This window comes from Mesoplodon mirus (assembly GCF_964341445.2).
Source record: "Mesoplodon mirus genome assembly, chromosome: 8".
NCBI lineage: Eukaryota > Metazoa > Chordata > Mammalia > Artiodactyla > Ziphiidae > Mesoplodon > Mesoplodon mirus.
In genome coordinates this window covers 112,749,778-112,763,846 of record NC_138984.1, presented here as the reverse complement: position 1 = coordinate 112,763,846, position 14,069 = coordinate 112,749,778, and the positions used below count along the sequence as shown (strand labels likewise).

The following is a 14,069-nucleotide window of genomic DNA, read 5'->3' as shown; positions in this document are numbered from 1 at the left end:
ATTTTGTCCGTCTTTGTGCCCACACGACCATTCAGAAATACACGCCATACCGTCAGTCAACATCTGATTGCTCAGACCTCATTAGCAACTAAAAATTGTTTTTAAAAATCTTGAAAGTGTATTTTCATCTAGAAATTGCCTTTCTTTTTCTGTTGTCTCCCTTTTTTCCAGAGACTCCAGTAGGTAAAAGTCATAGCACAGATCATTAATTATGGGGGATTCCTCTGTTAACAGCACTCAAGAGTTTAAATTCCAATCAGCCTACTGCCTGCAAAAAGCCAGGGAGTTGTGTCCAATGCATACATATCTATCTTTGTTGCTTTCTCTGATCAAGGTGATTTCTCTTTCACACAAGAAATTATAAGCATATGTTTTATATTAAGTTTTATGTATACATCTACATACAATAGCCACAAAATACAAAGCCACTTAAAAAAAAGATTTTCCTTTTTTTCTTATTGCAAAATGTAAAACAGCAGCAAATTCAGCATTTACAGGGTTAACATTACAGCTGCCAGGGGAGATCCCAGATGGAATGCAGCCCTTGCCCCTTCTGGGGCCTCACAGAGGCACTGCCAGGCTGAAGAAAAGACTGTTTTTCCCTTCAGTTTATCTAAAGCTTTTACTCCAGACCTGGGAATTGAATAACCTTTTTTTTCTCCCTCTTGGAGGAGAGTGGAGCACAAACTTTACATTTTTAACCCACCCAAGCCCAGCTTTGGGAATGTTTGGGGCCCTTTTTCCTCTTTCGCGGAGACGGAACAAAGACCAGAGGGTTCCCAGGGATGTGCCTTCCCCTCCCTCGGTCCAGCAGGCTGGCTCCTGGGGTTGAATTTACTGTTTTCAAATATATTAGTAAGTTTTATTTCTCACAGCTGACGGGTCAGCTTCTGTTTTATATTATGGGTGGTTCCATGGCCACCAGGGACCAAATATTCATCATGTCCCATCCCTTCATTCTTCCTTGTACCGAACAAAGCTTTTGCAATATCTCAGTGACTCAGGGTTGTTCTAGAGAATCCCGTTGCTGTCGTCCCTGTGTCAGGGTCCCCAAGACCACCCCCAGTTTTAATGATTCGCTAGCAGGCCTCACAATACTCCAGATATAGTCATACTTAGGGCTAAAGTTTATTACAGTGAAAGAATAGAAAGCAAAATCAACGATGGCATGTGGGCAGAGTCTGGAAGAAACTAGACACAAGTCCTCTCCCAGCGGAGACCCACAGGGTGCACTTACTTCCCCCAGCAAAGAGTTGTGACCACACACGTGAAGTGTTGTCTTCACATGCAAAGTGTGGAGACTCGTGCCCTGTGCTTTCACTGGGGCAGGTCATGCAGGCATCTCTGCCTGGCACTTGAGTAAGTTTCAGCCCCCCCAGAAGGAAGCAGGTTTCAGCAGAGACCGTGTTGTTTGTGCAAACAGTTTAGGCACAGGGTTGCATTCTTGGCAGTGAGGGGATGGTGGGAGCCCTCACGAAATCCAGGTTCCCAGAGGCCAGCTGATGGCCAACTTGCAAACAGGCTTTCTAGGGACAGCAGTGTCAGGCCTGCTCTGTCAGCTCTTTTCTTTACTGTAACTAAAGTTTGTTAATTTCTCACACTGTTAAACATTTAGGTGGTTGTTTTTTGTTTTTCTGTTCTAATAAAAATATGAGTGATGAGTGTCTCTCTAATAAAATCATTTTGTTCTTTGGAGTGGGGCCTAACTCCTAGAAATAGAGTATATGTCTTTCCTAGAATTTTTATATCTTTTACATCTTCTGATACATATTTATATACTTTGTCCTCCACTTAACCTTTTTAAAAATTTTAGTTCTCATCAGGAAATTTTTCATGGTATTTGTTGGATAGGTAAAAAAATATACTATGGATTCTTTACAATTATTATCTTCATTCATACGTAATATTTCTTAAAAAACATATATCAAGATTAGGAAGTTGTAACTACTTACTGGCTCATCTGCTGGTTTTGATGCTCTGATAGGCCCTAGTTGTGATAATGTTGAAGAAGATATGAACTCTTCCGCCCGAGGAGCTTCTGCCACAGTTTTGGAAGAGACACGGAAAGAAACAGCCCCGGTACAGCTCCCAGTTTCGGGGCCAGAGCTGGCCGCCATGATGAAGATTGGAACGAGGGTCATGAGAGGCGTGGACTGGAAATGGGGTGATCAGGTACTTAGAGATTTGACTTGAACACATCAGCCATACGTTAGTCACCTTCTGCACATCCTGACTTGCGTGCTGTGAGTAGGTGGAAACTGGAATAAATACCCACCTCACTCAAGGACATGTGTGATTGACAGGTGATGTAGTTGTTGGTTTCCGGGCAGGTGAGTAGAATCTCAAAACCAGTAGAGAGCAGCAGCGGCCTGCTGTAGGGCCCTTGAACAGGATCGAGTCTATGAGGAGTGGCGACTCTTCTCAGGAAGCTCCTGGCATAGGCTCGACTTGAGGCGCAGCCCAGAACAAGCGTGAGAGGGGGCAGGAGAGAGTAACCCTCACCTGAATAATCATGTCGGGAAAGCTCTGGCACCGCCTCTGTGGGCTCACGGCCGTGTGCCGGTAAGGCGTGCGGACCCAGGGGCCACAGGCACCTGCTGGGGTGGTGCCCATCTTTCCGCTTCTCCCCCAGCACTTTGCTCCTATGTCTCTGTCAGGGCGCCCCAAGTAGAGGTCGGGGGCCGGGCTCTGTGCCGGTCCTGGAGCCACTAGCTGAGGACGGCACTCGCCCTTCTGTGATGTGGAGCGTTCTTGTCACGTCCAGGTTTTCTCAGCCTCACTCTTAAGCACATGCCTGCTGAGAATCATTTCAGAGATCAGAGTGACTGGAACAGGTAGCAGCATCCTAAAAACAGCTTCTCCTCCTAGAACTGAGAGGTAGAGGTTCACTCTAAGATCTGGGGGAAAACGAGGGGATACTGGTGCTTGTTGGAGGTGTCTGACCTCGTGAAGCCCCAGGAGGGGTTGAGGGGCCAAGGAGCAGGCTGGGAAGTCTGGTCTGTGCATTGGCTCAGAGAGCACGCTCACTGAGGTGCTACTTTCCCCGCTCACCTCCCTGGTGAAGGAATGCGAGCACGTTCGTCCCGGTGTTCGCTTTACAGTGATGATGTGAGCTGGGCACGGAGGCGGGTTAGGAGCCCCCTGTGGGCTCGGGGTGCTGCAGCCCCCCTCACAGGCAGTGTTCCTGTGACAGACGGGCCCGCACACCTTTAACCAGTCTCTGCTTTGGCTTCCTCAGGACGGACCTCCTCCTGGCCTCGGCCGCGTGATTGGCGAGCTTGGCGAGGACGGCTGGATCAGGGTCCAGTGGGACACAGGCAGCACCAACTCCTACAGGATGGGCAAGGAGGGCAAGTACGACCTGAAGCTGGCGGAGCTTCCGGCCTCTGCGCAGCCCTCGGCAGACGACTCGGACACGGAGGACGACTCCGGTGGGTGCCCGGGGGACCTGGCAGGCTGTGTGTCGGCTGCCCGTCCTTTCATCTGGGAGTGAGAGAGGCGCTCTGTAGGTCAGGCTTTCCCTGAAGGTCCGGTTGACGGGCCCCAGGTGATTCTGAGGGACTTGACTCCCCATTTCGCCTCGGAGACAGTTGTGGGGGCGGGGTGAGGCAGTGGGGGGCTTGCTGTGTCCTCTCCTCTGGGGGGCCTCCTGGTGTCCCTGAGCCTGTTCCTGGAGTTGCGGGCATTGCCTCACCGTGCCCTGAGCACGTGTTCTTCCTTCTTTCACCTTCCCCCAGAATGTGGCACATAATGTGGAGTTAGTCAGTACTTTACTGCCTTGGAGACAGTGAGGGTGAGAACGTAGAGTGACCTCAGGAAGTTAACCCTGGAAGGAGAGGTAAGGCTGTGGGAGGAGGGCTTCATGACATTTTTTGAGACGCGTCTGAAAGACCCTGGGATGCCGATCTTGGTGAGACTGTCTAGGAAGCTGGCACTGATTCTTGGGGCTCAGGCGTCTGCTGTATGCGTAGCATGGCAGGCTCTCAAGGTCACTCTTATGGTTAGGAGAGGAGACCCAAGAGGCTGAGCTCGCTAGAGAAGGGGTGGCGTGGAAGGTGGCACAGGCTGTGTTCTGTGCCCATCGCGTGTGCAGGCTGCTCCATGCATGTCAGATGTAAACGGATGACCCCTGTCTTGGGCATGTTAGGGGTAGCGTGCGGGAAGCTGTGTGGCCCTGCCTAGATAGTTGGTGCTGGTTTGTTATCACTGTATCCGACAGTGTCCAGGCCAGGTGTCCCTCCTCCCAGCTCTCTGCCTGGGGGCTTCGCTTGTGAAGTTGGGCCTTGAGCAGGGCAGGCCGAGTGACAGAGAGGTGGCCCAGTCGTGTCTTCCTCATCCAGAGGCCGATGGCCTGGACGTGTGAGCACCAGGCTCCGCCTCCTTGGAGGCGGCCACCTCATCTTCGTCGGGGCATAGCCAGCTCATCAGCAGCCAGCTTTTGACATTTGATAAGTTGGAACCTTGAAATCGTTTTAGTGCTTCTGAACTGTATGCTGAGATTGCTTTAAAAAATTTAACTGCAATTTAAAAGGCTTGTTTCCTTTGAGTAAGGTGGGGCCAGAGCTGATTAGGGTGAGCATTTGTGCATCCTGAATTCCGTCTTTCATTGCAAAGAGCTGCTTCCCTTTCCACAGTGAGAAACGAAGAATGTGGTATTAAATCCCTTGAGTTACATGCAGGGACATTTTCCAGTTTATTTGGGAGTGTAGTTCCTTACTTTGATTCTTTTTTTCAGAAGCTGAACACATTGAAAGGAGCATTCACCCCACTGCAGTGATGCGTACCAGCACTGTAAACTTACTGCAGACGCTGTGTCTTTCCGCTGGGGTCCACGCCGAAGTTATGCAGAGCGAAGCCGTCCAGACCCTGTGTGGGCTGCTGCGAATGCTGGTGGAGAGTGGAACGGCAGACAAGACGTGTATGCGGTGGACAGTTGTGGGCCAAGGAGGCAGAAGTGGGCTGTGGATTTGTCACGTGTTTTTGTGTGGGTGTGTGTGTCCGTGTCATAGGGCTGCTGCTGGAACGAATCACCACAGACGTGGTGTACTGGTTTGCTTGAGCTGCCACATCAAAGTACCACGATCTAGCAGCCTCAATAACAGAAATTTGTTTCTTCACAGTTCTGGAGGCTAGAAGTTCAAGACCAAGGTGTCAGCCAGGCAAGTTCCTTCTGAGGACTATGAGGGCAGGAAGGATCTGTTCCAGGCCCCTCCCCTAATTTCTGATGCTTTGCTGGCAATCTTTGGCATTCCTTGGCTTGTAGATCTCTGCCCTCATCTTCACACGGCATTCTCCCTGCGTGTGTCTGTCTCCAAATTTCCCCTTTTTATAAGGACATCAATTACATTGGATTAAGGACGCGCCCTAATCTAGTTTAACCTCATGTAAACTAGTCACATCTGCCATGGCCCTGTTTCCAAAGAAGGTCCCATTCTGAGGTAGTAGGGGTTAGGACTGAACACAGTTCAACCCTTCACAGTGGGTTAAAGCAACAACGTCATTCTCTCGGAATTCTGGATACCGGAAGTCCAAAATCAAGGTGCCGCCAGGCCTGTGCCCCGTCCCAGCACTCCGGGGGAGGGCCCCTCGTTTTCTCTTTGAGCTGTGGTAGCTCCAGCGTTCCTTGGCTTGTGGCCGCATCATGCCAGTTTCCTCTCATCTTCGCTTGGATGCCTCCTCTGTTCTTCTCTGCCTCTCGTAAGGGCTTTCACTGGATTTGGGCTTCACCCTAAGGCAGTATAATGTCATCTCAGTCCTTACCTTACTTACATCTGTGAAGAGTTTATTTCCAAAGAAGGTCACGTCTGAGGTTCTGGGTGAACATGGATTTTGGGGGATACAATTCAGCCTACAAAAGTGTGTTGAGTATGTGAACGTGAGTATGTGTAAGTGTGGGAGAAGTTGAGGAAGGGAGGGGAGCAAACGTGTGTGTGTACGTGTGCAGGTTTGAGTGCATGTGTGTGTGTACACGTGAGTGTGAGACTGAGTGTGGATGTGTGTAACCGGGTATGTGTGAGTGATTGTGAGTGGCCGTGAGAGTGCGTACCCGAGACGTGCTGGGGTGCAAGTGCCTGTGCACGTGTGTGGGTGAGTGTGACTGCGTGTGGGAGAGACCATGTCTGAAGGGTGGTGTCCCTGGAGGCCTGGGGAGCAGGAGGGCTGGGCCGTGGGAGCTGGTCCGGGCTCTGAGCAGGTCACGTGGCGTGACCCCACCTCAGGGCCTCTGCCAGCCAGGAGGGCCCGGAAGCCCCACGTGTCTACTGGTGGAGACCGGGGAGGAGCAGATAGGGTCATGCTCTCGGCAGAGTCCCAGCGGGTAAACTAAGCCCTGTGAAAGCCTCTTATTCTCATTCTCCTATCGTAGCCTTCTTAAACTTGGATTGGAAATTTAGGATGCAGATCAAATATAAACAAGCTCATGGGGGATAGTTAAAACATGTGAGATTTACAGCCTGTACCAGATGTCCTCCCACAGATAACTGCTATTGAGTTGTGAATTGTTTTCCTACCGCTTAGAGACAGTAAGTAGAGGAAATTCCTGAGCGAGTTTGAGTTGCTCCACGCACCTTAGAGATTTTTAAAATGTAAAGTGTTCCTTGAGCTAAGTCGCAGGTCCTCCTGTTCCTCTCATGTAGAATAATTGAAACTGTAATATATTTGTAAAGGAGCTTATTTATTGAAAGTAACGTGGCGTAGGTAAGTTAAAAGTTGTACTGGGCATTTATTTCTGGAAGTGGGGTACCAAGCTGGTCTGTCTTGCTCCGGCAGCCTCCCCCAGCAGGCTGGTGAGCCGGGAGCAGCACCGGAGCTGGTGCACCCTGGGCTTCGTGCGCAGCATCGCCCTCACGCCGCACATGTGCGCCGCCCTCAGCTCCCCGCCCTGGATCGCGCTGCTCACGAAGGTCGTGGAGGGACACGCGCCTTTCACCGCCGCCTCGCTGCAGCGGCAGGTAACGGTGCTGCCGGACTGATCCCCGCTCTGCGTGGGTTGTGGGACTGTGGGAGCCCCATCAGAGGTGGCGTCGAGCTGGCCCTCGTCGTTAGGTGCCTGAGGGCAGAAAAGAACTGGAACTGACACAGTAGGTTTTCTAGAGTTCAGAGGCTGAGGAAATTGATTATTTTTAAATTGATTCAGTTGTAAGCCTTAGCTGACTTGCTTTTCTGTGAAATGATAAATCCTACCAGCTGCTCTGATATGCTTCACGGGAGCTGTGGTATAATAGTCTTGAGAAGAATTCAACGAAAAGGAGTTATTTTTTAATTAAATGAGTATCTGCATGTGTAATGGAGCTTATTTTTTAACCTCTGATAATCCATATCACTGATCAACTTGGATGTAATTACCTTGCTGTAAAATAATGAATATTAGAATTTTCACATGGACTAACTGTGTTACAGGAACAAAAAATAAAGTAAAACCTCCTAATGTGTCAGGCAGCGGCTTTCTTTAATGCTCGCTCTTCTCAATTGCCCTTATCAGATCTTAGCTGTACATTTACTGCAAGCGGTACTTCCGTCGTGGGACAAGACGGAACGGGCAAGGGACATGGAGTGCCTTGTGGAGAAGCTGTTCGGTTTCCTGGGGCGCTTGCTCACCACCTGCTCTTCGGATGTCCCGTTCCTCAGAGGTGGGCAGCTCTCCCCCTTACCGGTGTCCTGGGTAAGCGAGCAGGGCGTCACGAGGCCCTCCTGCGCGTGTTTCTTGCAGAATCCACGCTGAGGAGACGGAGGGCCCGGCCGCAGGCCTCCCTGACGGCCACGCACAGCAGCACGTTGGCGGAGGAGGCGGTGGCGCTGCTCCGCACCCTGCACTCCCTGGGCCAGTGGAACGGACTCATCAACAAGTACATCAACTCGCAGCTGCACTGCGTCACCGCCGGCTGCGCGGGAGAGCCGGCAGAGGGGGTGGGTGCCGCACCGCCTTTTCACAGCTGCTAGTCTTTGTCTGTAGAATGCTGATTTAACTTTCAAGTTACCTTTTTAAACGCTGTGTATTTTGTTCAAGGATGTATTTGCAAATATTTTTTACTGGAAAAAGTTATTGAGGGAAACTAACGTAAAAGTGAATCCGGCTTAATTGCAAGTGTGTAGGAGACAGGCAGCCCCTGGGCTCTCGTCTACAAGCTTGCTGTCTGTCTGCATTAGGCTCTGTTAGAGGACTACTTTCCTGACTCTGAGACCCCTGAGGTGGGGGGCCTCATGGCAGTCCTGGCTGTGATTGGAGGCATTGACGGTCGGTTGCGACTAGGGGGACAAGTCATGCATGATGAGTTTGGAGAAGGCACCGTGACTCGCATCACCCCGAAGGGCAAAATCACCGTGCAGTTCTCCGACATGCGGACGTGTCGCGTTTGCCCACTGAATCAGCTGAAGCCAGTAGGTGAACTTGTGTTCGGGTTACTAGGTAATGAGGCAAAGGGGTTTTATGCTAGACCTGGGAAGAGCTTGATTCTTGTAGTTGAGGTTGGCCTTCTAGGAAGCTACCCAACTTGAGGAAGACCATCTGTCTTTCTTCCTTTGATTAACAGGGCCTATCTCACAGGGTTGCATATAGATTAGTAGTTCATGTGTCTTATTTTAGCCTCAAAAGACACGAAAGGGCACTAGCAATTTAGAGGGTCCTGTGTAAGTATAAGTTTTCTTTTTTTCAAACTGTGAATTTATGAAATTTATTTTTTATTGAACGACTCAACTTTCAAAAAAACCTAAAAACGACTCCTTTAAAAAAATGATCTTTTTTTCACGTTGAAAATGCTTAATGACTATGTTGAGTGACATGACTTATGTGGCAGCTACTGTCGTCTTCAATCTGTGAATTAGGGATCCATAGGGAAAGTGAGTGATTTATATGACTTTGATGTAACCCAAGTGCAGTTTGCCTATATCTTTCAATAAAATACTGTTTTTGATTACTATAGGAATATATGCATGTTGTAGAAAATTTGAAATGTATAGAAAATACCTAAGAAGTTAATAACTACCACCACGATGTAATTATTGTTTAACAAGTCGGTGAAGAAAAAATTAATTTAGGTTATATTTACTATATATGTAAGTCTTGATCTTGCATTTGGGGTCGTCTTTTTACAATTATTTTCAGATCTAGAAAGGCTTATGAACGTGTGTGTTACTTCAGAATTAAGAGTCATAGTTATGATAACTTTCAGAGCATTCATTTCTCCTTCTCGTCGGACACACTCTGAAGGTTTCTGTGCTCCCTCTCCAGCTCCCTGCTGCGGCGTTCAGCGTCACCAACTTGCCCTTCACGGAGCCCATGCTCTCGGTCTGGGCTCAGCTGGTGAACCTTGCTGGAAGCAGATTGGAAAAACACAAAATAAAGAAGTCACCTAAACAGGGTTTTGCAGGTCAGTACACGCCCTTCGTGATGAAACAGCTACAGTCTTAACTAGGGTTGTCTGCACAGTGTTTGCTGTTTTGTCAGAGCAGGTTCTGTCACGGCTGAAGTCTTTGGGTTCAGATGGATGGCCACTGGTTGAGTGACGGTGGGTGTGGAGATGAGAGCGTGTGATGCAAAGCATGATGCCGTGGCGGGGGTGGCACCTGAAGAACCCAGGCCTCCCTACCTCCCGGTGCCAGCGTCATTCTGCGCACACTCTTTGAAGAGGGGTCTGTGTTCTTTCCCCCTCCCCATCTACCCCCTGGCCTCTGCACAACCGTACCTAGCAGGGCCTGTGTGTTTGGACCTGCCTCGCGTGGTGTCTGGATGCTGGCCGCCCGTCGAAGACCAAGGCCACCCGTGCTTGAATTCTTCCTCTTCCACTGCTCACCGGACTTTCCTTACGTGGCCCCTCACATATTCTTTGAGAGTTCTTCTCCCTGACTGTTGTTTGCACATTGGAAATCCTTGCGGTTTCACCCATAACTTCTTGATCTTTCTGCCCACCCTTCTTGAGTTTTCTCACCCATTTCTCCCCATTCCTGTAATGGCTGCTGCAGTGTTTATGACGGTAAACACCTTGAACTCTGGATCTCCAGTTCACGTCTCTGGCTAGAGGGCCGGGTGCATGTAAACCACAGCACGTCAACAATTCAACTCACTGTGTCCCTTAGCCGGTGTTTCCTGTCACAGTGAATAACCCTGTCCGCCAGGTACTCGAGCTTGGTGCCCCAGTGGCACCTCTGGCTCTTCCTGTGTCCTCCCGTCCCACATTCCCACGTCCCCACGCTGCCTTCCATGGCCTCCAGCATGTCCTGCTTTGGAATGCTGCTGCTGTGACTGTGGTCCAGCTCTCCTTGTGGTCTGCCTACCATCCTTGTGGTGGCTTCCCCACGGGCTTTCCTCAGTCCACCCGTGGACATTACTGCCGTCATTTGTTTAGATAAGATTCTGTAGGGTGCGCTGGTTTTGATGAGTTAGAGAACTGTATGCTGTGAGTATCTGACAAAAGTGTCTCATAGGCGCCTTGGGAAGACAAGGTGAAAGTATTTTATTTGTGATGTAGGTATCTGGTTGAAATTTCAGCAATTTGGGAAATATTTGATTATACTGGCAGTAGCTACCATGGTTCTAACTGTGTTAAACCGTCTAATACTCGCCCCATCCCGAGGTAATGCATGGGGAGCGCGAAAGGGAGAAGACATGAGGGAGGTAGAGGATGCTTACCCACAACACTGGGAAAGGCAAGTCCTACGTTATGGACAGGCTTTGACATGGTCAGCTGAGTCCCTCAGGGCAGTGCCTTCCTCAGGGCTGTACAGCTGCTGAGGGGGAGAGCCCAAGCAGCGTGTTCCATTCCTGCTGAGTCCTTTTTTTCCCCCACAGGACAAGTAGACTTGGACCTGCTGAGGTGCCAGCAGCTAAAGCTGTACATTCTGAAGGCGGGCCGTGCTCTGCTTTCCCACCAGGACCAGCTCAGGCAGATCTTGTCTCAGCCAGCTGTTCAGGAGGCCGCAGCTGCTCATACAGGTATCTTCTTAAGGAGCCCTTCTGAATGTGTCAGAAAGGCAGACACCCCAATAGGAAACAGGCGAGGAGCATGAACAGGCAGTGCATAAAAGGGCAGGTACAGATGGCTTCTACATGTACGGGGAAGGTGTGCAGCCTGGCTAGTAGCTGACGAAAAGTGATAGACAAAGCCCGAGGGGATTTGGTGGGGAGGGAGGGGAAACGGCGCTCTGCCGCCGCACTCGTTAACGTGCGGCCCGAGGACCGGCAGCAGTGATGGCACGTCGGGACGTGGAGAAATGTGGACCCTCAGGCCGCACCCCAGAGCTAAGGAATCAGGGTCTGCACGTGGCACAAGGCCCTAAGGTGGTGCACGTGCACGTAAAGCGGCCCTGCTCTAACACTTCGCTAGCGGGAATGTAAGTCGGTACAACCATTTAATGGGCACCTGAGGAAACCTTAGACTTCAAATGCATACACACGCATATCTGTATCTGTATATCCACTGATTAGCAAGTCATCTTGTGGGAATTTATCACGTGAAACGGCGTGGAGATGCGTGTTTGCAGCTGCTCATTATGGCTGTTCTGTTGGTATTGTTTTTGTGATGAAAACTGGAGACACCTAAATGCCCGTTAGTAGGTGAGGTACCCATGCCGTGGAATACCATGGCGCCATTCACAGTGATGCTATATGTATATATGTTAATGCCATGGAAGCTTGAAAATGATAAACAAAAAAGCTCATTGCTATGTACATCTGTCTGTAGATTTGCCATAGATTCATCTGCTTACCGAAACAATGACAGTAGGATTGCAGCTGACTTTATCTTCTGTGTACTCTTCCGTATTACCTCAGTTTTCTGGAATGAGTTCATATCACTTTGAATAGAAAAAAAGCCAAAGCTGTGAAATATTTTTTGGTTACCTATTATTGAAAGACATTGTGTTAAAGATTATGGGGAACAAGATAGTCCTTGTTTATGATTTTTTACTCTCTGGGGTGAGGGTGGGGATAGAAAATGGACGCAGATGACTCTGTCCAAGGTACGGGCCTGTGTGCTGTAAGACGTGTGAGCACAGGTTCACAGGTGTCTGGGGGATGCTGGCAGCCGAGGGCTGGGGAGAGCAGCCTCGGAAGTGTGTGGCAGACCCTGGGTGCAGGGTACTGAGGCGTCTCCGTCCCGCGGGAGGACACGGTAGGAGCCCAGGCATAAACAGTAAGTATGTGGGTGCTGAGCTTTGTAAGGAGCTCAGGGTTTATTGAGGACTGTGGGGCTAAAGCTGGAGAGGTCAGTTGAAGTCCTGTGGTCGAGTGCCCTGACTACCAGAATGAGAGGTAAGGCTGACTGGGAAAGCTGTGGCAGCGCCTGTCATGACAGGGATTGACGTTGAGGAAGATAAATACATACGCTAGTGAGTTATAGGAGTGTTTGAAACAGGAGATCATGGAGATGGGGGCAACTGTGTCAAGTGGTAAGGTGTCTTCCAGGGGAAGGCATGAAAAACGGAAAGGAGGAATCAGTAGACACGGTGATGTCGTAGTCTTTGAGATGGTATCTTTTTGGAAAACTAGCGAAAAGTCAAAGATGGCTAACGTTTCAAGCTTGAGTTATAGGGAGGATAGGGAGGAGGGCTGTTGACAAAAACTAGAAAAGCCCAGTGCAGTGTGGGGTGTTGCGTTTTGTTTCCTAGACTTCAGAGGGCATCATGAATTTACATATGACGTGCTGAGTATGAGCGGAATCTAATGGAAGTGCAGATTCATTCCGTATTAGACATTAGGGACCTTGAAGACAATCCACAGTTGTATTAGAAGATCAGGAACCAGGGCGCAGGGAATTGGATTGGCTGTTATGTGGTCACCCGATGAAGAGCTATGGCAACGCTGAATCAGGACTACCTTCCCATACTTGGGGCGGATCGAGGGCTCCAGATGGAGCTGTCTAGGACAGGGCTTAAAAAATCCACCGCGGCCACCTGTTTTATAAAGTTCTTTGGGAACATAGCTGCACCTGCTTGTTTACATGTCATCTCTGGCCGCTGTCACACCTCAGTGGCAGAGTTGAGTAGTTGTGACAGACCCTGTGGTCGGTAAGCCTAAACTGTTGACTCTCTGGCACTTCGAGACGATTTACAACCTCTGGTCTAGAGGATTAGTTGAAATTGTAACCAAACCTGGCTATCAGTGGTCCCAGGGCAAACAAGAAGTGCCAGACACCTCACCCGAAGCAGCTCAGATTACAACAAAAGACATCACCCTGACCACACGTCATATTTGGAATTGGTGTCAGTTTATAGTCTGAACAAGGGTTAACAGAAAAACCAGGGCTAGAGATACAGACTTGGGAGTGTCCATAGAAGGGGTTTCTGGAGCAGTGAGTGAGCACCAAGATGGAGAAAGTTAAGAACTGGACCAAGGGCAGGAATCTGGGAGGTAGCTTTGGTTGGCTCTAAAGACACAGACAGATGAACTAAAGAAGTACCAAGGCCAAAAAGCAGGGAGTGGAAAAAGCCTTGAAGATTTTGGTAATCTGATGCTTGATGAGGTAGAAATCATACCTGGTTTAACATGCTCAGTGCACTATCTTTTGTAGTAAGGAGATGTTTGCTGTTGGAAATACAGTGTCATCCATATTTTGTTTTTAAATTCAGATGATGGAGCAGCCGCATCCCCTGACCTTGGGGACATGTCTCCTGAAGGGCCACAGCCCCCAATGATCCTCTTGCAGCAGTTATTGGCCTCGGCCACCCAGCCGTCTCCAGTGAAGGCCATATTTGACAAACAGGAGCTTGAGGTACAGTCAGTAGCCTTGGCAGTTCTAATCCAGTGCATTAGATGGTGAACAACTTTTTTTTTCCTAGATGTGTATTTTCTTAAAGATACAGTCTGAATTTTAAATGATATGCCGAAGTAATTCTTATGACTAGGTAGGTTTTAACCATGTTTGTCATAGAATATATTACAATACTAGTTAGAGAATGAATGAGTTAAAGTTGAATCTTATTTAAAGTTTCTGTGAATTATTTGTAAAAATTAACTAGATTCAGCGTTTGGGTTAATGCTCAAATATTCAGGGAGGGATCTTTTTCCAGGAAATATTATTATTGAAGGAGCCCCATTAGACCTAGGAACATGGCGCTTGCTCATTTGTTTCACTCAC

At 49.2% G+C, this 14,069-nt stretch overlaps 1 protein-coding gene across 3 annotated transcripts in view; it reads left to right on the top strand.

The window, feature by feature from the left end:
- Window positions 1-14,069, top strand: part of HERC2 (HECT and RLD domain containing E3 ubiquitin protein ligase 2) — a 226,554-nt gene that overhangs the window by 110,220 nt on the left and 102,265 nt on the right. For all 3 annotated transcript variants that reach the window (XM_082630800.1, XM_082630799.1, XM_082630798.1), the window contains 10 exons: window positions 1,985-2,172; window positions 3,239-3,431; window positions 4,736-4,918; window positions 6,769-6,950; window positions 7,481-7,628; window positions 7,709-7,905; window positions 8,146-8,376; window positions 9,227-9,365; window positions 10,784-10,927; window positions 13,561-13,703. In XM_082630800.1, coding sequence (XP_082486926.1) covers window positions 1,985-2,172; window positions 3,239-3,431; window positions 4,736-4,918; window positions 6,769-6,950; window positions 7,481-7,628; window positions 7,709-7,905; window positions 8,146-8,376; window positions 9,227-9,365; window positions 10,784-10,927; window positions 13,561-13,703 — 1,748 coding nt within the window. The remainder of the gene's footprint in view (window positions 1-1,984; window positions 2,173-3,238; window positions 3,432-4,735; window positions 4,919-6,768; window positions 6,951-7,480; window positions 7,629-7,708; window positions 7,906-8,145; window positions 8,377-9,226; window positions 9,366-10,783; window positions 10,928-13,560; window positions 13,704-14,069) is intronic.